This window comes from Physcomitrium patens, chromosome 6 (assembly GCF_059467195.1).
Source record: "Physcomitrium patens ecotype Gransden chromosome 6, ASM5946719v1, whole genome shotgun sequence".
NCBI classification, from domain to species: Eukaryota; Viridiplantae; Streptophyta; class Bryopsida; order Funariales; family Funariaceae; genus Physcomitrium; species Physcomitrium patens.
This window is the reverse complement of record NC_143415.1, coordinates 7,885,432-7,910,000: the sequence shown is the minus strand read 5'-3', so window position 1 is coordinate 7,910,000 and position 24,569 is coordinate 7,885,432. Positions and strand designations below refer to the sequence as shown.

The 24,569-nt window shown below is 36.0% G+C and overlaps 2 protein-coding genes across 3 annotated transcripts; one reads left to right on the top strand and one right to left on the bottom strand.

Moving 5' to 3' along the window:
- The first annotated feature begins 17,783 nt into the window (after positions 1-17,783).
- Positions 17,784-20,699, top strand: LOC112283184 (anthocyanidin 3-O-glucosyltransferase 2). The gene is made up of 5 exons (XM_024521604.3): positions 17,784-18,816; positions 18,963-19,181; positions 19,310-19,634; positions 19,763-19,952; positions 20,126-20,699. Exons 1-5 carry the CDS (start codon positions 18,367-18,369, stop codon positions 20,367-20,369), a joined length of 1,428 nt encoding a protein of 475 aa, XP_024377372.1. The 5' UTR covers positions 17,784-18,366; the 3' UTR covers positions 20,370-20,699.
- A 1,825-nt stretch (positions 20,700-22,524) lies between these two features.
- On the bottom strand, positions 22,525-24,281 carry LOC112283863 (uncharacterized). Of its 2 annotated transcripts, none has more exons than XM_024523134.3 (2): positions 23,850-24,281; positions 22,525-23,516 (listed from the first exon to the last, which is right to left on the bottom strand). In XM_024523134.3, the coding sequence occupies exon 2, from the start codon at positions 23,501-23,503 to the stop codon at positions 22,955-22,957; it is 549 nt and encodes a 182-aa protein (XP_024378902.1). In that variant the 5' UTR covers positions 23,504-23,516; positions 23,850-24,281; the 3' UTR covers positions 22,525-22,954. The 2 variants fall into 2 exon arrangements, with proteins under 2 accessions (XP_024378902.1, XP_024378901.1); XM_024523133.3 differs by having other exon boundaries at positions 22,525-23,277.
- Between the last annotated feature and the right edge of the window lie 288 nt (positions 24,282-24,569).

The following is a 24,569-nucleotide window of genomic DNA, read 5'->3' as shown; positions in this document are numbered from 1 at the left end:
GTGGTTATAGTCCATGATAATGCCACATATACCTTACGTGAGTTAGATGGAGCTATCATTAGAATTCCAATAGCAGGGAAGAGTGTGAAGGCTTTCAAAAGAAGAGATGGGCGGTTTCAAATAGAAGATCTTGAAGAATTCTAACCTCAATATTTGGACCAAGAACATGAAGAAGAAGACTCTATGAGTGATTCCAAGAAGTCTCAAGAGGATGAAGAAGAGTAGTATGTGGCACATACCGGAGGATGTACAGGTTTGGAGGGGGTGGATGTCGTACTGTAATTACTTACAGTATGTAAAAATTAGTGAAAACATGTAATATGTTTATAAGTCTTAATGTGAGTTAGAATAGTTAGTATGTTAATTTAAAATGAATTGAAATAAGAAAAATTATTTGGAAGTTAATCTAGTTTGATCATAGAGTTTATATTATATAGGATTTAGATAGTTAGTATAAAGATTAAGGGAAGGGAGGAGTTAAAAGATGAAAATATAACTAGAAGGAGGCTTATTGGGAAGGATGAAAGTAAGGCATGGTTGGATGAAGGCAAAGGGTGAAGAACTTCATCCCTATTGGTTGAATACCATGCCCAATGGGCTTTGAGGAGGCTGCCCGAGGCCATATTAGGAATTAGGGTTCCTCTTTCAAGGCCATTCGAGCTTTTGAGGCTAAGGTCAGAAGGTTTAGGGTTTTGGATATAATTTGGGTGAAGATTTTGTGTGATTTTGAGTTTTTATGGAAAAGATATGAATGTTCAAAGATAAGGTGTCAATTTCGTACCTACTGTCACTTCTTTTGGGCATCACATACGAATACGGAGAGCAACGGAAGATCGGCGACTGAATTTGGAGGGAGAATTTTCTCGGCTATACATTCTACTTACTGTATAGTGAATTCTAAGATTAGGTGAAGGAGTTATGAGGCGTTGAAGACAGCACTTGTAATTTGAAGGTAGTAAGTATATCGTTTTGTTGCTAGTTATGGGTGAAGCCATATCTTGAGTTTCTGGACGAATTTTTGGCTCAAAATTTCTATAAGTGTGTGTAATTGGGTTAAGAAGCTTTAGATTAAAGTTTCATAGTATTTAAATAATTACTTTGTGAGATATGAAGGAAGTTGTACACGGGTGTAAAAAAGCTAGAGTTTGAAGCTACAGTTAGGGTTTTCAAGATATCACAAGATCCAAGACGAATTTACGGTTGCATTTTGGTGTGGTAGTTGCGAAAGATATATCAGTACTCCATGTAAAATTTGGAGTTGTTTAGACGGTTAGATCGTAAGTTATGAGCTATTGAACTTCGAGAAAAATTCCTCATAAGGATATATAAGTTTTTTAAAACACCTTATCAAGTATTTTGGTGTTCTTTGGATTTTAAGGCTTGTATATTGATGTAATTGCTCCAAAGGAGAGGAATTTATATATATAAAATTGTTACCCTTATATTTCAAACTTGATTGAGTATTTAGTGACAGCCAGAAGCCCAGCGCTTTCTTGAGGCAAACTCTCTCTACCCCGACAGCGTTGTATTTTTCCATTTATTTGAGGAAGAATATGTCATTCTTGAAGATCTTCATCTCGATTGCATTGTCATAAAGGTTGAAACAATTGTAATGTCTCGTCTGGTAGGTCAAAAAATAAAGGCTCTTGAGTCAAATCCATTGGTTGTTGGTTCTCCATCTCCGGAGCATCACAACTACAAAGAAGCTACAAACAAGGATTGAAAGTAGAATGGTATCTTGCCTAGATCTTATTTTTTTTGTAAAGAAGATTTTCACCTATATTTTGATGGATGTCGTTGATGAAAAGCCTCTATTGCTATCGTATTGCAACACAAGTATATGGTGAAAATATAAATGGAAAAGATTTATTAATATTTAGTCATCTTAGATGTTAGAAACAGTAGCAAATTTCAGTGCCAATATTCAGGGACCAATTAATATCACCCCATTGCAAGCTGTACCACCGAACGTGACAATAACATATGCTCCACGGACGACATCGAACCAAGTACCCTCCATACCAATGGGACGACCAGGATCATTTTCTAACCCTATATGGAACAAGCCTAGTAGGTATATACCGATAGAAACACCCAATATGCCTAATGGAAGTGCAAGAAGACCACTTCATTGTTTCCGTTACAGAGAGATGGTCATTATGCTAGTGAATGTTCTAATCCCAGAGCTAGTGACAATTACTTGCCAATGTATAGGAATAGCAAGTAGTTGAGGCATACTTATCAGCAATGTAATGCTTTGTTCAATTTCAATAATCGAGATCAGCAGATCCAAAGTCAGGGAAAAATTGAGGGGATAAATCCAGGTCCTCAAGATTCTTCGATAAATCGGGTGGAATAAGTCTGAGCCATTCTTACTAAGAGTCGGCTAAAGAAGAAAGGACCAATTCAATATTCGGGTGAGTCTGAAGTACAGTGCCAATTTGACCTAATTACGAGGACATCCAATCCAAGTCCTGATATGGGCCTCTTACCTAGTATGAGACTTGACTCGGTTGGGCAATCCAATGAGGTCCCAAATATAGAGGCTTCGGTTCCATTTCAAGTTATTTCGTTCTTTATGCCATTTCAGACAAGCATCCTTTCCATGAAAAGATCCTCTTAGAGGCGGGAATTCCATGGAAGTGGGTTTGTTGTTCCGATTCGAAGTCCATGGCAGAAGAATAGGGGACCTCACGGAGTTAAAAGAAAGGAGAGGAAAAAGAAGGGGGCATTTGGAGATCGAGATTTTAGAATTGGAGAGCTAGCTTCAAGCTCCTTCGAAAAATATAGAATTAGATTTCATAGGATTTGAGAGGACTTTGCAATCATTGCTCAAAGTCAGTGTTTGTATTGGTGAATTGGATTTTTGCAATAAAGTAAAGGCTAGTACTCTTGACTGTTTTGCAAAATTGGAGAGACATCTGTGATTAAAATTTTAGAGGTGTCTAGATAGTTGAGTATACTAAGTGCATGCAAAAATTTGTATTAATCTTACGGTACGGATAGAAGATATTTGATCATTAGTATAAAGAGGTATCAAAAGTTGACATATTGGAGTTGTTTAGGGTTTTTGTAATATCTGAGATCTATTGGCTGGAATTAGGTGAATTTTGATACGATAAGTCGAGGACTTAAAGAGAGAGCTGCACATAAAGTTTGAATGAGAATTAATGGTCAGAGAAGAAAAAATTGTAAGTTAAAGTTTGTCATCAACCTTCTAGGCGGCGGTCAAGGGACTTCAGCGGGGATTTACGGTGTTTTCTTGCAATCTATAAGTTGGATTGGATTGAACTTCTTGAGCATTTAGAAGACTTGTAAAGACACTAGTGATAGAAGTTTCACAACAATCGGACGGTCAAATTAAAAATTACAACTTGTCGAGGCTTACTGTCTAGGGTTAGGGTTTAAATAAAATAAATAAATAAATAAGTAAAATAAAGAAATAAATGAAATAGAAATAAAAATAATAAATAACAAAAGAATCTGTGCTTATAATATCTAAAAGCTATTAAAAATAGTATTATAAGTACTTTGTATTGGGATTAAGCTTTTATATTGAAATCTGAAATAATTTTTGATTAGATAGTTGAAACCCACTAGACTATTTGGATACTTACAAAACATCATTTTATCTTCCAAGGCCTGACGTCCAGTGCGTTCTCAAGCTAGTTAGCACGTAATATGACATAAGTGGTGAACTCGACGTGAAACGCTTGAGGTGGGAGATATTGAGATTCGTTTATTTTTATTTTTATTTTATGGAGAACAAGAATAAAAATTTTGAAGGAGCTTCAAGCGAAGCTTCTTCTAAAGGATAAGATATGTATATGGATCCGTCCATTGCTGGTATGTTTCAAGCCTTATCATTATCTATGCAGCAACAGCAAAGCAATGATTGCAAAGAAGCTTTAGCAACCAAAGCATTGCAAGCAGTGGTCAATAAAATTGATCAATTTGATGGAAGGGATATTTCAAGGTATTTAAGATGTTATCTTTGAGAAATGGAATTAAATCAGATTTTTGAGAAGAAGATGGTTGAATTATTTGGACTTGCCATGATATCAGAAATAAGAGAGCATATTACAACAATTATGGAATATTATAGAAATTCATGGGAGATTTTTTTACATGCATTAAAAGACAAATATTTCTTAGAGGACACTGATCGTATTACTAAGAAACTATTTTTAGAATGGATTGAGCGGCCTAATAAGGATTTGCAAGCAACAGAGCTAATAAGGAAATTTGAGAGGTAGTATTCTCAATTATCGAAGGTAGAAAAATTGACATTAGAGCCGAACAAGGTTGAATTAATTTTTCAAGTAGCTTATGGAGAGTTACAAGGAAAATTGGAGTTGCTTCTTGAAGACAAAGAAGAAGATGAAGGATTAACAACAAAGTGGAAAAATATTGAAAATGCAGTGGATTTGCTTGCAAAAAGAGAAAGGAGGAAGGATAGGAGTAATATTTCAAAAGCAATATAAGCACCCAAAATTCCAATACATACAACACGACCAACAATGTCTACTGATCAACCTTCAACATCTTTATCAAACAAAGGAAAGATGGAGATTGAAGAAATTATATGTAGAACGCGAGATCTTCAAATCAAAATGAGACGACTTGAGAAAAATACTTCTACAAATAATTTGAAGAATGTTTTAAAACAAGGATATGTACAAAGATGTATGTGGTGTCATGACATTTCACATACAAAGAAGGATTACAATGAATTTAATAATATGGTGCACGAAGGAGTTAATTACTTCAAAGATATAAAGATTATATTAAAGGATACAAAGGATCTCTTTCAAACCAATTTTGGCAAAAGTTGTATGAGAGCATTGATTCAAGACTATTTAATAGAACATGTAATAGCAACATGAGAAAGTGCAAGTTATGGTGCTAGAGTAGATGATGACTTTGGTGGAAGTATAGAAACTAGTGAATTTGGGACTTTTGCCATTTCCACAATACAAAAAGTAAAAATGCCTCAGAAAGCGCTATTGAGGACTGCAATTACAATACGAGGTGAAATAAGTATCATAGACATATGCATGTAAGCCAATAATTACATATATAAATAAATAGAAGTAAGTAAAAGTAGATAAAAATAAGTTAATTCTATAGTATTTGGTACGGAAGCTTCCTAGAAGCTTCATAAATACTGCTTTGACTTTATAGGTGTCTTTAATTGACTTTTTGGATTAGAAATGTGGTCAAAAAGTTAGCCATGTGCCACACATGTTGTTAGCTTGAAGACCAAGCTAACTATATGGCCCGCACGTAGAAAAACTTGCCTTGTAAGTCAAGGCATGTGTCTTACAAAGTCAACACATATTGGAGGTTCTATAGAACGTCGCCACGTAGTCCTTAGTTAGATAGTATATATAGAGACAAGAGTGAAGCCTTCTTCACTCTTGTCAACTCTTTTCTTGCTTCCAGTCTAGTTTCAAGGGTCTTTAGTTTTCTTGACTTTTAGCAATAGCCATTCCAGTTTCTTTCTTTATATATATATATATATATATATATATATATATATATATCAAGTTATTTCTATTTTGTCATCTTTCTTTGAAAGAAGTCTCACTTGTTTATTTGTCTTTAACATGTTCTTGTTCTTGACAGATTGACAAGAGTACACCTATAATATCAAAGCTTTGTCTAATCTTGATTAAGAGTGGATTACCCATTTTTCTTGATAAGACACAAGCATATTAGAAGTTGCGGATTACCCTCTTCTAAATTGATATTGTCCTTAGTATTTTCTTTGTTCTCAAGTCCTCTCTTCTATTTGTCTTGAGTGATATTAAACATCTTTTCTTTTCTAAGTGTTATCATGGCAGAACTTGTTGAAATGAAGAGTGCAATGGCACAAATGCAAGAGCAATTGAGGGAGTTAATGCTTGCGATACATCAATTTAATTTATCACCACAAGGAGCAATAAGATTGATAAGAAGTGAAGATATAGAAATGATTCGAGCTACTTCAACATTTGCACCAAATCATGTCCCTTCTCCTATGGTGGAATGCCCTTTCAGTGTTAGAGAACCAAGAATCGTCCTACCCGAGAAGTTTGATGGCACTAGATCTAAGTTTCAAGGATTTATCAATCAAGTGTAACTTGTGATTGAACTTCAACCCCAAAGCTATCCAATTCCAAGTTTGCAAGTTAGATTCATTGGTACGCTTCTTTCAAGTTCAGTATTATCATAGTTTTCATCTTTTTTTGAACGATGAGATCCAATATTGGATAATCTAGAGGCTTTTCTGGTAGAGTTTCGATCCATGTATGGAAAACATGATGCAATTCATGTTGCAACCAATAAGATCCATATTTTACGACAAGACAATCGATCAATAATGTTGTATGCTTCACAATTTTGACAACTTGTAACTGATATGAAGTGGGATGATGCTGCACTTGTTAGCCAATTTTTCTACAGATTACAATATGAGGTAAAAAAATTAATGCTCAACTTACTTGATTCTCAAACATTGAGTCAAGCAATTGACTTTGCTGTGAAGTGCGACAATCACCTTTTTGAATTCTGATCTGAGAACCGTACAAGTGGACCTCAACGTTACTATAATTCAATGGCAACACCAATACCTCTTCAACACATACATTCGGAAGTAGAGGATATGTAAATTGATGCAGTACGTTTCAAACCTCTTATTGAGCAAGAAAAGACTCGTCGTCATCAAGAAGGATTGTGCTTATATTGTGGAGAACCTAAGCACAATGCTCAACATTGTCCAAAGAAGTGACACAACCATAAAATGAGGAGTACTGCAATTAAAGAAGATAGCATGTCGAAAAATAAATTCATCCAGCTATAATAGGGACCGTGCGACTGGAACCTTGTACAACGCCTAGTAAAGGTCCTATCTTCTCTTCAGAACCCTCTCCATGTTTTACGATAAATGTTATTTTAGGACCTAAACATCTCAAAGCCTCTGCCTTGCTAGATTCAAGAGCCTCAGCATGTTTCTTAAATGAAAAATTTGCTAAAAGACATAGCATATTATTAGTAAAGAAAACTAAACCTGTTCATGTAGAAGTCATAGATGGTCGTCCGTTGTCTTCATGAGATGTTACTCATGAAACCCTTCCTATAGAAATAGCAATTAATGGTCATAGTAGCTTTATAATATTTAATATCATTAATTCTCCTTCTAATCTAGTCATTTTAGGTTTATCATGGCTAAAAAAATATAACCCTAAAATAGATTGAACTTCTTGTAGTCTTGACTTTTTTGAAAGTATAACTGAGAGTATAGTTAATCAAGTAGAAAATCATAAGTCTAGTATAATTAAACCTATATTTGTAGGTGCAAGTGCTTTCTTGTATACTGCAAAAGAAGGATCACCTTGTGTCATTTATGCCATACTTGTTTCTATTGGTGGAAAGACTTCAAGTGGCATTCCAAGCCAATATCAAGATTTTCAAGATGTATTTGAAAAAAAGAATGCAGATATTCTTCCAGAACATCGTTCCTATGACTGCTCAATTGACCTTCAAGAAGGAGCACAACCGCCATTTTGACCAATCTACAATTTATCTCAAAATAAAATAGCTAAACTCAAGGAGTATATTGAAGAGAATTTGGCCAAGAACTTCATACATCATTCCAAATCTCCAGTAAGAGCTCTAATTTTATTTGTAAAGAAAAAAGATGGATCATTGTAGATGTGTGTTGATTATCGAGGACTCAACAAAATCACTATCAAAAATAAGTACCCGCTACCTTTGATATCTGGACTTCTTGATCAGTTGAATCAAGCTAAGATCTATACAAAAATAGATCTATGGAGAGCATACAATTTGGTATGCATCAAAAAAAGAGATGAATAGAAGACTGCATTTCGAATAAGGTATGGACATTTTAAATACAACGTCATGCCTTTTGGACTTATAAATACACCAGCAACATTCTAACATCTAATGAATGATGTCTTTTGGGAGTTTTTAGATGATTTTATTGTTTGTTACCTAGACGACATCTTAATCTATTTTAAAAATCCAAAAGAACATGAACTTCATGTTCGCCAAGTATTATAAAAATTAAGAGATGTAGGACTCTATGCCAAGATAGAAAAGTGTGTATTTCATACTACTCAAGTCAACTTCTTAGGATACATCATTTCAAATGATGAACTTATGATGGATCCTAAGAAAGTTCGAACTATTATGGATTAGAAGATCTCAAAAACGGTAAGAGATATCCAATGCTTTTTGAGATTTGTCAACTACTATCAGATCTTCATCAAAGACTTCTCTCAAGTTGTAACTCCACTTACATGTTTGACTTGCAAAGACAAACTTCAATAGAATTAAGAAGCAGAAGTAGCATTTGAAGCTTTGAAGATAGCCTTTGTTTCAGCACCAATCTTGTATCGCGTCGATTTTTCTAAGCCATTTTTTATGGAAAAAAATGCATCAGACTTTGCTTTGGGTGCCATATTGTCACAAATGGAAATAGATGATAAACTTCATCTAATAGCTTTTTATTCTAGAAAATTTATAGCAACCGAGATCAACTACGAGATCCACGACAAAGAACTTCTTGCAATTGTGGATTTGTTTCAAGAATGGCACCATTATTTAGAAGGTGCTTTTAGCCCAATTACAGTGTATATGGATCACAAGAACCTTCAATATTTTATGTCAGCACGTGTTTTGAATCGTTGCCAAGTCCATTGGAATATGTCTTTGTCAAGATTCGAATTCAAGATCACTTATCGATCAAAAAAACAACAAGGTTTGTTAGATGCACTCTTTAGATGATCTTATCTTGCACCAAAGGAAGGAGATGCTACTTTTGATCAACAATGGACAATTCTTTTGAAGCCAGAGCATCTTCATCTTCAAGCAATGAAATCAATACAAACTTTTGATTCAACTTTCATCAAACAAATTCAGTCAAGTATGTCTCCTAATCTTTTTATTTGTGATATTAAAGAAAATCCTTCAAAGTCTCATGATACTTCCAAGTTTGAATTTAAGAAGAATCTACTATATTTTGAGGGACGCCTATATATTCCAAAAGGTGAAGCTCGATTACATGTTCTTCAAGCTTATCATGATTTTCTAGCAGTAGGACATTTTGGATACAATAAAACTTTGGAACTAATATCCAAGGACTTTTGGTGGCCTCAAATATAGAAAGCAGTTAAAGATATTGTACAATCTTGTGATGATTGCTTGAGATCAAAAAGTCCTCTCCATCGACCTTACGGACTTCTTCAGCCATTACCCATTCCAAAACAACCATGGTCTTCTATTTCTATGGATTTCATCATAGACCTTCTAATCTCAGGTTCTTATGACTCTATATTTATGATAGTAGATCGTTTTACCAAGATGGCACATTTTGTACCATATACAAAATCTATCACAAGTGAAGAAATAGCCAAGCTCTTTCTTGACAATATCTATCGCTATCATGGATTACCCAAGGATATTATATCAGATAAGGGAACTCAATTTGTATCAAGATTTTGGCGGACTCTTTTCAAGATTCTAAAAGTGAATATAAAACTATCTTTGACATTCCATCCTCAAACTCATGGACAAACGGAGCGTGTTAATCAAGTTTTGGAACAGTATTTAAGATGTACCATTAACTACCAACAAGATGATTGGACAACTCTTTTATCATTGGCAAAGTTTGCTTACAATAACACAGTATATTCTTCTATAAAACAAACACCTTTCTTTGCTAATTAAGGTTATCATCCACGACTTGATACTTTTGACTTTTCAAAAGTTGATAATCCTGCTGCAAAAGATTTGGCAATTCATTTGTTAGAGCTATATGCAATGATGAAGGCACAATTAAAAGAAGCTCAAGAATAACAAAAGGTCAATGCAGATATCTATCGAAAGGAACAACCATCATTTCACATGGATGATAAGGTATAGTTACTTCATTGCAATATCAAAACTACTCATCCTTGTGACAAGTTAGACTATCGAAGGCTTCAACCATTTTTTATTTCTGCATAAATCAATCCAGTTGCATATCATTTATATCTACCAGAGTCAATAAAAATCTATCCAATATTCCACGTGTCTCTTCTTCAACCATCTAAGACAATGGACATACCAAGAAGAAGACAAGTTCCACCTCCTCCTATAAAAGTGGAGAATAATGAAGAGTTTGAAGTGGAAGAAGTCCTAGATTCAAGGCAACGCTGAAATAAATTAGAATATCTTATCCATTGGACAGATTTGTTATTAGTGACGTACATGGGAGTTAGTGAAGAATTTTACAAATATAGCAAAGGTAGTATTATATTATATATTGTCTTGCTTGAGAACGCATCGGCCGTCTGGATGTGGAAGATAAGACTATGTTTTGTAAGTATCCAAATAGTCTAGTGGATTTCAACTATCTAAATACAAACTATTTTAGATTTCAATATAAAAGCTTAATTCCAATATAAAGTACTTACAATACTATTTTTAATAGCTTTTAGATATTATAAGCACAGATTCTTTTATTATTTATTATTTTTATTTCTATTTCATTTATTTTTTTATTTTGCTTATTTATTTATTTATTTTATTTAAATCCTAACCCTAGACACTAAGCCTCGACAAGTTGTAATTTTTAATTTGACCGTCCGATTGTTGTGAGACTTCTATCACTAGTATCTTTATGAGTCTTCTAAATGCTCAAGAAGTTCAATCCAATCCAACTTATAGATTGCAAGAAAACACCGTAAATCTCCGCTGAAGTCCCTTGACCGCCGCCTAGAAGGTTGATAACAAACTTTAACTTACAATTTTTTCTTCTCTGACCGTTAATTCTCATTCAAACTTTGTGTGCAGCTCCGCCTTTAAGTCCTCGACTTATCGTATCAAAATTCACCTAATTCCAGCCAATAGATCTCAGATATTACAAAAACCCTAAACAACTCCAATATGTCAACTTTTGATACCTCTTTATACTAATGATCAAATATCCTCTATCCGTACCGTAAGATTAATACAAATTTTTGCATACACTTAGTATACTCAACTATCTAAACATCTCTAAAATTTCAATCACAGATGTCTCTCCAATTTTGCAAAACAATCAAGAGTACTAGCCTTTACTTTATTGCAAAAATCCAATTCACCAATACAAACACTGACTTTGAGCAATGATTGCAAAGTCCTCTCAAATCCTATGAAATCCAATTCTATATTTTTCAAAGGAGCTTGAAGCTAGCTCTCCAATTCCAAAATCTCAATCTCCAAATGCCCCCTTCTTTTTCCTCTCCTTTCCTTTAACTCGGTGAGGTCCCCTATTCTTCTACCATGGACTCCGAATTGGAACAACAAACCCACTTCCATGGAATTCCCGCCTCTAAGAGGATCTTTTCATGGAAAGGATGTTTATCTGAAATGGCATAAAGAACAAAATAACTTGAAATAGAATCAAAGCCTCTGTATTCGGGACCTCATTGGATTGTCCAACCGAGTCAGGTGTCATACTAGGTAAGAGGTCCATATTAGGACTTGGATTGGATGTCCTCGTAATTGGATCAAATTGGCCTTGCACATCAAACTCACCCAAATATTGAATTGGTCTTTTCTCCTTTTGCCGACTCTTGGTAAGAACGGCTCAGACTTATTCCACCCAATGTATCTGAGAATCTTGAGGACCTAGATTTATCCCCTCAATTTTTCCCTGGCTTTGGATCTACTGATCTCGATTATTGAAATTGAACAGAGTATTACATTGCTGATAAGTATGCCTCGACTACTTGCTATTCCTATATATTGGTGCATAATTGTAACTAGCTCTGGGATTGAAACATTCACTAGCAGAATGACTAATCTGTCTGCAACGGAAACAACGAAGTGGTCTTCTTGCACTTTCATTAGGCATATTGGGTGTTTCTACCAGGATATACCTACTAGGCTTGTTCCATATAGGATTAAAAAATGATCCTGGTCATCCCATTAGTACGGAGGGTACTTGGTTCGATGTCGCCGGTGGAGCATATGTTGTTGTCATGTTCGGTGGTACAGCTTGCAATAGAATGATATTAATTGGCCCCTGAATATTGGCACTGAAATTTGCCACTGTTTCTAACATCCAAGTTGACTAAATATTAATAAATCTTTTCTCTTGATATTTTCACCATATTGTCATGTTGCAACACGACATCCACCCCTTCTGAACTTGTGCATCCTTTGATATGCACCAAATAACCTAGTTGTTATTTGATTTATAATATGTTCTCGAAGTCTTTGTCCAAATCCTCTTCATCACTTTTGCTATCCACATCAATTTTATCTTCTTGTTGAAGAATATCTATGTTTTCACCAAGGCCTTTTATATTTATTTCTATATATTTTTGTTTAAATATTTTTATTCACTTCCCTATAATTGGTATTTTTAACCTTGTTCCATCTAACTCTCGCAATGAATAAGTTACATTATCATGAACAGTTGTTACCACATACCATCGAAACTATCGCTTAGAAACTTCTTTAAAGTACTAAGTTGATTGTCTAAGCTACTATCATAGACCAAAATCCAATCACCTTCTTCAGTTGCTTTAGGCCTCAATCGATGTTGCTTACCAAATCGTGCCTTGTTTTATAACCTTGATCTTTTTATCCTTTCTAATGCTATTTGCACATCTTTCGATCTTTGCTCTAATTCTTGAATTCTAATAGCTAGAAGTTCTTCTCTTGTCAATCCATCTTCCCATGGTACCACACTCCAAGTACGTACTTTTTCTTCAATTGGCATAATTGGTTTTTGACTTGTCATAAGCTCAATAGGCATATATCCCATTATTGAGCTATGAGTTGTTTGATCAGCCCATAATGCAAATGACAAAACTCATGGCCATTCTCTAACCTTCCCATTACAAGCTTTAACTAATGCTTTCACAATCGGTGGGTGACCACGCTCACTTTTTGTATTTTCTTCAAGATTATAAGTAGTAGTCAGTGATAGTTTAATTCCACATCTTTCAAAGAATTCATGAGCTTCTTGTGCATTTAATTCTCCATAATCTGCAGTGATTTTTCCTACACATCCGTAGTAGCAAATAACATCTTGAAGCAAAAATCTACAAATTCCTTCCATAGATTTTGTTCTCAATGCTCTTCCTTCTACTTGATTTAATAAATCTTCACGAGCTAAGACCAAATATCACATTTGCAATAACTCGATTCGCATAACAACCAAATCAAGAACCCATTTAAAATGAATAACTAGAGGATATATAGGATGAAGACCATCTCGATGTCGTATATTAGAATATGTTTGACAAATTTCACATGACTCTACAAATAAGAGCACATCTCGATACATATTTTTTCACCAATATCATTCCTTAAGCTTAGCAAAAGTAGCCCAAATTCCTCTATGTCTTGTCCATAAACTATCATGAAACCCTTTTAATAATTTTTTTTTCTCTTTCTTATTGCCTATCACTCTTTGTGGCATTCCAATTCCTTTCTTTGGTCTCTTCCATAAGAATCCTTCTTGAAGCAAAAATCCATATGCCTTTTTTCTTATTTGTTTAAATTTTTCTGTAGACCAATTTTCTTGTTTAGTCAAGGTATTCAAATAATGACCAATATCCAATAATTTTCCTTCATAAAATTCTTCAAGAAATAGCTTGTCATCTTTATTAAAATTTGATACTAAATAGAATTTTGATCCAACATCATCAATGTCTTCAACCATTTCGTCTTCTCTTTCATATCTTGCTCTAGATAGCATGTTTGCTATTAAATTGTCTTTTCTAGCAACATGCTTAAATTCCGGATTTAATGATTTAATATAAGCAATTCATTTTAATATTACAATATTTGGCATTGAACAATTAGTAATCATTCCAAGTAATGGCAAGCAATCCATTTCAATTACTACTACTGTACCAATCAAATAATCCCTTTCAGCTTTCATAGCCGAAACAACTCCCCAAAGTTCTCTTTTAACTTGCAAATATGTATGTTGATGAGTACTTAAAACTTTAGCTCTAAATCGAACTACAAAACTATTTCCACTTGAATCATCTTGACCCACACTCCATCCAATAGCAATAGGACTAGTATCCACAGTAAGAATTACTTGTCTATTACAATCATAATCAATTCTTTTTAAAATTGGAGGTGTCATCAATAACACCTTTAGCTTCTGCATTGCTTTAGTATGCTTTCTTTTCTATTTAAATTGATAATCCTTACGTAATAATTCATACAATGGATCCACTACATGAGTATAATGAGGAATCTATATACGATAAAATACTTAAGCTCCTAAAAACCTGCCTACTTTTGTTAAAGAGTCACATGAATCCTTCATCCTTCTAATTGCATCAACTTTGCTTGGATCTGGCTTTCTCCCATAAAATTCAAACAAATACCCAATAATAAGAACTTCTTGCACTCCAAATATAGATTTTGCTCTTGAAAGTGTAAGATGAACCTCTTTAAGTCGAGTTAAAAACTTTTCACAATCTTGTATATAATCAACAATATATTTGCGACACCCCTTCTCATCTAAAGTTTCATCTTTTTCTCTTTTTTTACATCCTTTGATAGAAACATCATCTAAAAAAGGCATAGTTTTTTTGAGAATGAAGTCTTTTAGTACCTTGTTCATTCCATTTATCATATGTGTAACTGAGTTAGTAGCACCTTGTTGGAGAGTACACATTTTAAGCAATCCAAGTAGATTTCTCATTGTTGTTAGATCTTTACTCCCATGCACAAGTTGAAATTGATCATAACTCGAATATAAATCATCCATTGAATAAATTATCCTTCCCACAAATGCTTCTGTAAACTTGTCTACTAAAGGTCCTATATCAGCATTTCTTATAGTTACTACATTCATTGGCTGCATATCTTGAATAAAATATAACGATCTATTTTTCTTTCATTATAAATCAACAACTAGAATATGGAGCAAAAGAAGGCTCCAAAATTTTTATTCGTATCTTTTCTTTCAATAATTCCACTAATTTAGGTAAATGTATCGTCGGCATAGGAATTGGCCTTAAGTTCCAAGGCACATGAGGTACTGTAAAGATAACCATAGGAGCAACAACATTAGGATCTACACATCCTATTTCATGAGACCCAAAGGCAAATGATTTACCTCGTTTCGCAAGCATTTTTTTAAAATATTCAATTTTTGTTGGAAATAAAGAACCATCACATCCAATATTCAATTCTTCAAAAGTCTCCTTTCTAAATTGATATCCAATCTTCTTTGGATCTCTTAAACTCTCTTCTTTTGATACTTCTTCTATTTTTTCCTTAGAATCTTCTGGTAAAGGTCCGGCAACAGGTTTTACCTTTTTATCTATTGTTTTATATTTTCTCTCTACAATAATTTCTAGTGCTTGAAAAAATTCAAGTATAGAATAAACCTCCTTTGAATGAATTTTCACAATCTTATCATTATCCCCTAATCCAATAGATGAAATTAATTCTAAAGAATCATCCAATCCATTTTCTTCATAAACACCTAAAATCTTCTTATCATCTTCTAATGTCCCTAACTTACGTAATTCTTGTTCAATACTATATAATCTTTTTCTTTCTTTTCTTTTAAAATCATCAATTTTTTTATACATAATATTTCCATTCTCAAAAATATCAATAAAACTCGCATCAAAGGCACCTTCATCTCATGAGAGTACCTCCTCTTTTGTACCTCCATAATCACGCTTTATAGTGGTACTTCTCCAAAATCCTTAAATTCTTCAACAACCCTTGGCAATGGTTTCTCCCTCAACCTATCTCGATTTTATTCATGATTAGGAGGTACTATTAGAAATTGTACACCTTTTCTTCCAGCTTCACTATATATCCTTGCATAAGCAGAACTATTGTTAAGTATTTTTGTTTTCAGTAATATAAGGTTGTCCTAAAATCAATGGATAAGATATTGTATCTTGAACAAAGAAATGTTGTTCTGTCGCAACATCTCCAATCCGAATTTTGACATCTGGGCAAGCTCTATATAATTTGCCTCGTGTGTTATTAGTTGCTCGTATTGCCCATCCATCTTCCATATCAATTGTCCATTTTCGCTTCTTATAAAGATTCTTAGACATAAGATTTATTTCAGAACCATGGTCAATTAAAGTAATAATTGGTTCTTCTATATCTCCTACTTTCACCAATACTTCAGTAATTGCCCTTGTCCAATGTTTTCGAGTATAATGGCTTGAAGCTTCCATTTCTTTATCACTATAATCTTTGAAATATACTCATTGATTTATCCATTCTTTTCATTTGTTGATTGCTTGTAACCATTATCAACCTCTTCTTCATCTTTATATAATCTTGTATCAATAGTATGACTCATTCCAGCTTCGCCCATTAATTGCTTCTTTTGCTTAATGCTGTCAATGATAACATCATGAAACTCCTTTTTTGTAATTCCCAAAACTTCTTTCAATGTGAATTCCACCTTAGCATATAATATACGTTCTTCCAACATCCCTTTTAAATTTGTTGCTGCTTCAATATCAAAAATTAGCTTATAAGCAATTAATTTATCCCTTTTTTTTTATCTCCTTTGTTTTTTCTTCCAATGATGCTGAAGTATCCTTTATAGGTAATTCTTGTGAAGTTGCCTCATGAGCCTTGTCTCCTCGAGTTTGCCTCTTAGAAGAATTTCCTTCTCTTATATCATCAAAATTTCCTCATCTCTTTTCTTCCATCAAAGCTTCATGTTGGCTCTTAGCAATATATGCATGAACTGAAAGAAACTCAACAAGATCTTTCCAACTTGTTGTCAAGGACAAGAACATGATAATGACAAATAAACAAGTAAGACTTCTCTCATATAAAGATGAAAAAATAGAAATAACTTGATATATATATATATATATATATATATATATAAAGAAAGAAACTGGAATGGCTATTGCCAAAAGCCAAGAAAACTAGAGATCCTTGAAACTAGACTGGAAGCAAAAAAAGAGTTGACAAGAGTGAAGAAGGCTTCATTCTTATCTCTATATATACAATCTAACTAGGGGCCACATGGCGACATTCTATAGGACCTCCAATATGTGTTGACTTTGTAAGACACATGCCTTGACTTACAAGGCAAGTTTTTCTACGTGCGGGCCATATAGTTAGCTTGGTCTTCAAGCTAACAACATGTGTGGCACATGTTGAACTTTTTGACCACATTTCTAATCCAAAAAGTCAATTAAAAACACCTATAAAGTCAAAGCAGCATCTATAAAGCTTCTAGGAAGCTTCCGTACCAAATACTATAGAATTAACTTATTTTTATCTACTTTTACTTACTTCTATCTATTTATATATGTAATTATTGGCTTACATGTGTATGTTAGGATGATAGTTAATTTAGTTGTACATTTCACACAATTTGCAGTTTGGCAAAAAGATCAATACTCTTCTGTATATGGCTTCCCAAAGTTTGTTGTTTTGCTATTTGACTCAGTTTTTAGAGTCAATGTATATAGCAGTAAGTATGCCTTGTGCTATTTCCTTTTATATAATTTGCATTTTGAACAATTCACATTTTGAGATAATCTCTCTTCATTTTGACATACCCTAAGCTCTGATTTACTAAAACATCTACTACAAATTTTCATCCTTCCTCCCACTCAATCCATTTGGAATGGTATCTTAGTAGCAGAGAACTAAAGATTTCACCACCAGTTCATGTAGGTACCTGAGAAGAGAATAAAATACCTCTACATCCATTTATCTACCTATCTATGAAATATGCACTGCCGAATCAATCTATGGATCCAACCAGCTTCGGCGTCGGAGGGAGCGACGCCACCACGCTATGCTGTCGCTTGTCGGACCAACACTCCAACTTCATCACACTTCTGAACTGGGTTTATTTGTGAGAGCCGTTTTCGACAGGTTTCCTGCGATTGCGATTGCAACTTCTGTGAAACGTGAGTTGAGCCTGGATCTGCTGCTCTCGATGCCTTTCTCTTCTTCTTCTTCTGCTGCGAGAATGATCCTCGAGGCGCGGATTTGTTGACCGGTGTTGGACTAGGTCGAACCGAGGGGTAGGATTAGAATAATTGTAGACGGTGTCACTCTTAGCTGCCGTTTTGGAGGTTGTAGAGCGTTTTTTTAAGTTCATTGACAAGACGGTTGCGTGTGTTTTCGAGCTGTGGAAGCTGTGGCAATGGCACGGCAAGATGGACTTAGTTTACGAGGTTGTGTTTGCGTAAACTTCATGGTTGTTGACGACCCATCTGCTCTATTCTTGAAACATCGTAGACATGGTGCTCACTGAAGGAGAGTTCTTAGTACCCTGCTTGTTTGGTCGATTAGGGTCGATCTGAGTAGCCTCTAGCCGCATCGTTTTGGTTGGACCCTGTCGCAATGGAGAGCAAAGTCCATCGTCCTCGGGTGGTGATTGTCACTGTGCCATGTCCAGGACACATAATCCCCTCCACGCAATTGGCCAAGTATCTTCTCTCCATGAGCATCGACGTCTGCTGCTACAGCACTGGAATTAACTATCCTACTGTAGAAAACCAGCTCGAGGAAAAATTTGGAGACGTGAGGATACGGTTCCGTCCTCTCATTACGAACAGCGAGTTTGTTTCCCCTGGAAAGGAGCTCACGGACAACGTGAGCTGGATGCAAGGTCCTAGCGATGGTGAGATGGCGGTGCGTTTGGAGGAAATTGTGAGGAATCTGACCCCGCCCCCTGTATGCATCATCTCGGATTTGTTGGCGGGGTGGTCGCAGGACGTCGCCGACAAGTTTCGCATTCCTAGGCATGTTCTTTACACCATGCCAGCGAGTGCTTTGTTGTTCTCATTCGCGGTATGATCTGACATCCCCTACTCATTTTTTATTTTTGCTTTTTTCTGTACCCTGTTTCTCTACCGATACCTGAGTCTCTGAGGAAGAAGTTTTTAAAATTGAAGGCGTACGATTGGCGTTTGTATTGAAAGCTCGTGGTTCTGCAGTGCTTCCCGTCACTTATATCACCTCAAGTGGCACCCGAGCATCCTCCAGGCACTTGGAATTCCATGGTGGTGACGACGCATGCGTTTTACGATTACATGATGCGCAATGCTCGACGGCTACAAGAGGCTTCCTTCATACTCGTCAACACTTTTGAGGATCTCGAAGGACGCTTTCTAGACCTAATGAGGAGTGAAGTCATCGGCAAACCAAATGTACAGGTCAGTACATCTTCATGTCACGGCCTAATCTGGCAATCGTATGCTTCTGAGAATGGGTTTACATCTGCCACACAAAGGGTACTTCCAGGAGCAATCCTTAAGAAGACATTTATGTGCTTCATGCTCAGGTTCAGAAGATTCTTTCAATTGGTCCTCTGATTAGAAGCTCCAACATTGAAATGGTGAGTGCTCATTCGAAACCTTCCGCACGCGAAGAACACGAGTCTTTTGCCGAAGTTATGCATTGGCTGGACGCGCGGGAGCAGTCATCAGTGCTGTACGTGTCGTTTGGAAGTCTCCTTACAGTCACAGAGACTCAAATTCATGAGCTCGCACATGGACTTGAGATCTGTGGAAGACCATTTTTGTGGGTTTACCGCGTCCCAAATACCCCCCAGATATTGCCAGCTGATGCGTCGACAGAAGATTCGCTCTCCGAAGGCCTCCCTCCAGGTTTACACCATTCTTCCAACTGTGTTCTAGTGTATGAACCGTTTTGCTACGAAGTTGGGTCGCACAGTATCGAAGATGATGTCCTTCGTGCAGTACTGTGAAACATTTGCAATCCTGAATTCTTGTAGGTTTCCTGGAGCGCATCCAGGGGCGGGGCAAATTGATTCGTGGATGGGCTCCGCAGGAAAAGATTTTAGCGCACAAATCGGTGGGTGCGTTCATGTCGCATTGCGGATGGAACTCTAGCTTGGAAGCTCTCTGGTCAGGGAAGCCCTTAGTCGCTTGGCCTCTCGCGGTGGAGCAAAGACTGACTGCCAGGTACTATTACTCACCTTCAAGGACATGGATAAGTCCAGGACCTGTTCTCAGTTCTGGAGGTCATCTGTACACGAGTGGAAACTTAGGGTTGTAGGGGACATCAGCCGTGCTGGTGTTTTCCTCTGAACGTCGATTTGATTTTCACGTTGGAGCTGGGTACATACATGCTGCAGGTATTTTGCGGATATGCAACTGGCTGTGGAAGTGCGCAAGAATGATGATAGCATAGTGGAGAGTGCGGAGGTAGTACAGGCGATATCCCTGCTCATGGAAGAGAGGGAAGAGACCGGGATCCACAGCAAATTCGACAGAATGCAAGAGTTAGCTCACATGGCTGTCGATGATGGAGGATCGTCTAGGAGCAATTTGCAAGTACTCATAGACAGCATTAAGAACCAACCGAATCCTCTCACTTAGAAATCTTGCAAGAATGAGTCCGGGACTTGAGCAACGTCTCTCACCGGTGTATTCCGTCAACAGAAGGCATGCAGCACTTTTGCTTGTGGACAAACTGTTCTACACAGTTGCATGCAAACAGAAGAGTAGTTAGTTCTTAGTGGAGAAAATTTTCCTGAAAGAGGTTGCACACCGAGTGTTCGGATCATTCACAGCCTTTCAGGCAGCCATTCGATGCTTGTAAGTTCTACACAAGTTCGACAGTTGCGTCATTGTCTTGTTGTCTCGACGTCGGCTGTATGTCTCCTCTGGGGAATAAATTTGCAGAGAGTTGCTCCCACTTTTGTAGAATATATTCCACTTCAAACCTCCAGTTCAATTGCTCAGCTGCGCTTCTTTGTGTGTGCTTGCAGCAGACTCCATGACCCACAGAAGATTCCACTCCATTTCTTACGTAGATTCAGATTTAGGGTTTAAGAATTAGGATTTTAGTTACAAAGCAGAACGGTGATTCTTTTTTCTTATGTTGTAAATACGGTGCTTTCTTTTCTTTCCTTTTCTTTCTCAATATCTTTAAAATATGTAACATTTTAAGTTTTGTAATCTTATTCTAATAAGAAAAAGCATTTTTTTTTTTGGTTTTTTTTAAAAGAAAATTGTCTTAAAATTTGATTAAAATAAAGTCTTGAATGTATTGTTATTGTTATTATTTTGGCTTGAGTTTTTGGTTTATCATAACCATGAACTCAAGAATTTGGTTTTAAATTATTAATTAATTTAGATATTTTAAGTAATTCTTTTTTGGGGTATAAACATCTTATTAAGCATATTTATGTTAATAAAGTATCCTTGTTAAAACATTCTTTTGTTTGATGTGAGTCCTTTGTACAAGATTTTTATTTAATATTTGCAAAATTGATTAGAAGCCATTTTTTTACTTTGTTGTGAGTCACTTTTTGTTGTCCATATTTTCCAAAATATGTAAAACTTTGAAATATATTTTTTTATATAATATATATTTTTTATTCGTAATTTTACATTTTAAAACTATCTACAATAAAAATATCTTGTAATTTCAAGAGCACCAAATGTATTAATAGAGTCTTATTCTCTATTATTAACAAATCCACATATTCTACCAAAGTATTCCCCAAGTATCTTTAGTCTGCTTTCTATTTCAACCTTACCAAAAATGTAAAATGATTGCCGCATAACTTACAATCTAATCTCTTTTGACGTTTGAACAATCTTAGAAATGTTTTAAAATCACATCCAAAATAGAATTCTGAATATTCCTAGAATCGATATTTATAAAAAAAATCATATGTATTATTGAAAATCTTTAGAAATTTATTGTAGATTCTTTCAAATATCTGGTCACAAGTACAAATTTATATAAGAATTTTCAATGCATATTTTATACTCTAAAATGTAAATATCATAAAATAGGTGCAATTTTGACTTCTTAAAAAATACAATGCAATTTAACATATTTTTGCAGACAAACAAGTTTTTTTAAATACATAATTTTCAAATTCTTAAAGGAATCTCTATTACATATATGTCAAAATACTATTTTTAGTTAACATAATTTGATTCCTTAGAATATATATATATATATATATATATGCAATAGTGTTTTAGGCAAAATCAAAGCAAGTTTTACAGAAGTCTATCTAGTGTGTTATAATGTTTTATTTAGATGGAACTTATGCAAAACAAAAACCTGACTATAAATATATAAATTTGAGCATTAATCATATAAAATAATAACAATTGTTCAAAGTACATCATGTATGCTTACTTATTCAATATTTTTCCTTGAAAATTATTGGCACAGGTTAGTTTTTAGTACAAAACTCTAGGGATATAATTTTTATTATTATGAGTTATTAAACTAATATTTTCATTTTAATACATTATTCTAAGAAATTGCCAAAAAAATAAAACAGTCGGTTTATTATTGTTTTTTCCAAATCAATGCAGATTATATGACAATATTGAGGCATTAAATGCCATTCATTTCTATTTATAATTACATTTTGTTTGTTTTCACATCCAAAGGATATTGTCAACACAGTAAATATTTCTAAAAATACGCATGAAAAATCTGCTCTATTGAAAAAAATACCAAAACACATAAATATTTAATCATCGTGTGCCTCATCAAATCACGTCGACTAAAAAGAAATCCACATTTATTGAAGCTTGTGTAACATACCATTAATTCTTCAAAAATTGTATGACATAAAAAATGAATATTTTTTTTCAAAAATCAAAGCACATACTTAAATATCAAAAAATAAAAGTAAAGATCACGCAGGCTTGAATTATGTGGTCATGGGGCAAATTTCTTTCGTGTGGCCACAAGAGGAGCCTGTCATAACCAAAAGCTTCAAGCTTCAAAGACTGTTCAAATTTACAAAAGTTACGAGAGCCTTCGAACGAACGATGCAGTGCTCTATCGACGAACGAACTCATGCACGAACGAACGGTTGCAGGATCGATGGACAGAGCGACGAACGAACGAGCGAACGAAGGGCTTCGTCTTCATCGTCGTCGTCTTCTTCCTCTGGAGCTCGTGTTGGCTTTGCTTTACGGTGCTACTACCATGAGATATACTTGTCGATGGTGCTGGTGAGCGTGCTCTTGGGCACCGCCCCGACCACGCTGTCCCTCTTCTCTCCCCTCGTGAACACCAACACCGTCGGAATGGATCGAATCCCGTACTTGGTTGCAATGTCCGGGCTCTCGTCCGTGTTCAGCTTCAGGCACCGCACTTTGCCCGCATACTGCTTTGCTATCTCGTCAATCATAGGAGCAATCATGCGGCACGGCCCGCACCACGGGGCCCAGAAATCCACCAACACTGGGGTGTCGCAATTCAACACTAGCTCTGTCCACGTCGCTTCGGTCACGGCTCTAGCCACTGCAGAAACATCGATGCAACAGGCCCAGTGGTCATGAGTTCGTCCGCTTTGAGATTCATCGACCTCGCAGACTGTTACTGTGAATGGTGTCACTATGTTGTGATCAAGCGACACCCACAGCATGGTTAGCAAGCAGGAGAAGCCACAATGCATGGTGTGCGGTGAGGTGACTGTCCTCTGGGGTAGATGGACGACTCGTTCTGTGAGTTGAATATGACTACGCATGAATCCTTATGAACTGCGAACCAGCTCTTGGAATGGTATTAGTATTCATCCTGAACGGTGTCAATGCAATTCGTCGACATGGGAAACTGCTCCACAGATTGGAGCACCATTGGCACGAAACCAGGATCTCAGGCTCGGCATCGTCGGTTACACTCAATTTCGTATCGAAGCACTGGATTGGGTCAACCCAAAACATAATACTCTTTTCCGAGAGGTTAGATCAAAACACCAAAAGAAGCACGCACTAGAATTGCAGATTCAGTCTTTGGCAATGCACGAACGAACTTGCCCCTCTAAATCTAGTGATCGTGTCACTCGAAAACCATGAAGAGCAATGGAAATATACCTCCAGTTACCGTTTTCTGAGCTTCGCACACAATTCCTTTCCTTTGCGAACGAGCGGAGCCTCGAGATGAAGAATGAGATGTGAGGGTCGTCCTGGTCGACTCAATCCTGAGGCCTCGAAACACCAGCAGAGCACGCAGTTTCACACTCACCAGGCAAGGCGAGCTGCAGTTCGAAACCGTCCACGACCGCACAACGGGTGCACTTCTAGCCACAGGCCTCGTCCTGGACACTCGTGCATCCACCGTCATCGCCATCGCCCTGGGCTCTGAACCCAATTTCACAAAATTTTCAGTAGCCACAAAATCCAGCTCCCGAATTACTCAGCAGCGTTGCGATGAGTACAGCAGCGGCAAATAGGTGGAATGGATTGTGGAGGGGCAAAGCTGGGGGTGTGGCAAGGAGAAGATCCTCAGGCGATGCTACGAATCACATGTGTTTGTACAGTCTTAGCCCCATCACGAAGACCACAAATATCACATGATTAGACCAAGCTGGTATATCGTTCACAAGATTACAGATGAGCAGTCATTTTTGGGCATTGGCTCGTGCACATTCAAAGTCACATCCAATGCATGCGAGAAATGGCACAAGTTGGCCACGCGGAATCTACTTGATTGTAAAAAAAGTACTGGTCCTCGGCTGATTGGAAAACTATATTTTGGTTTTAGAAGGCATGTAGAATGTTGCCACATGTTGCCTTTGAGAATGGCCAGTTTTT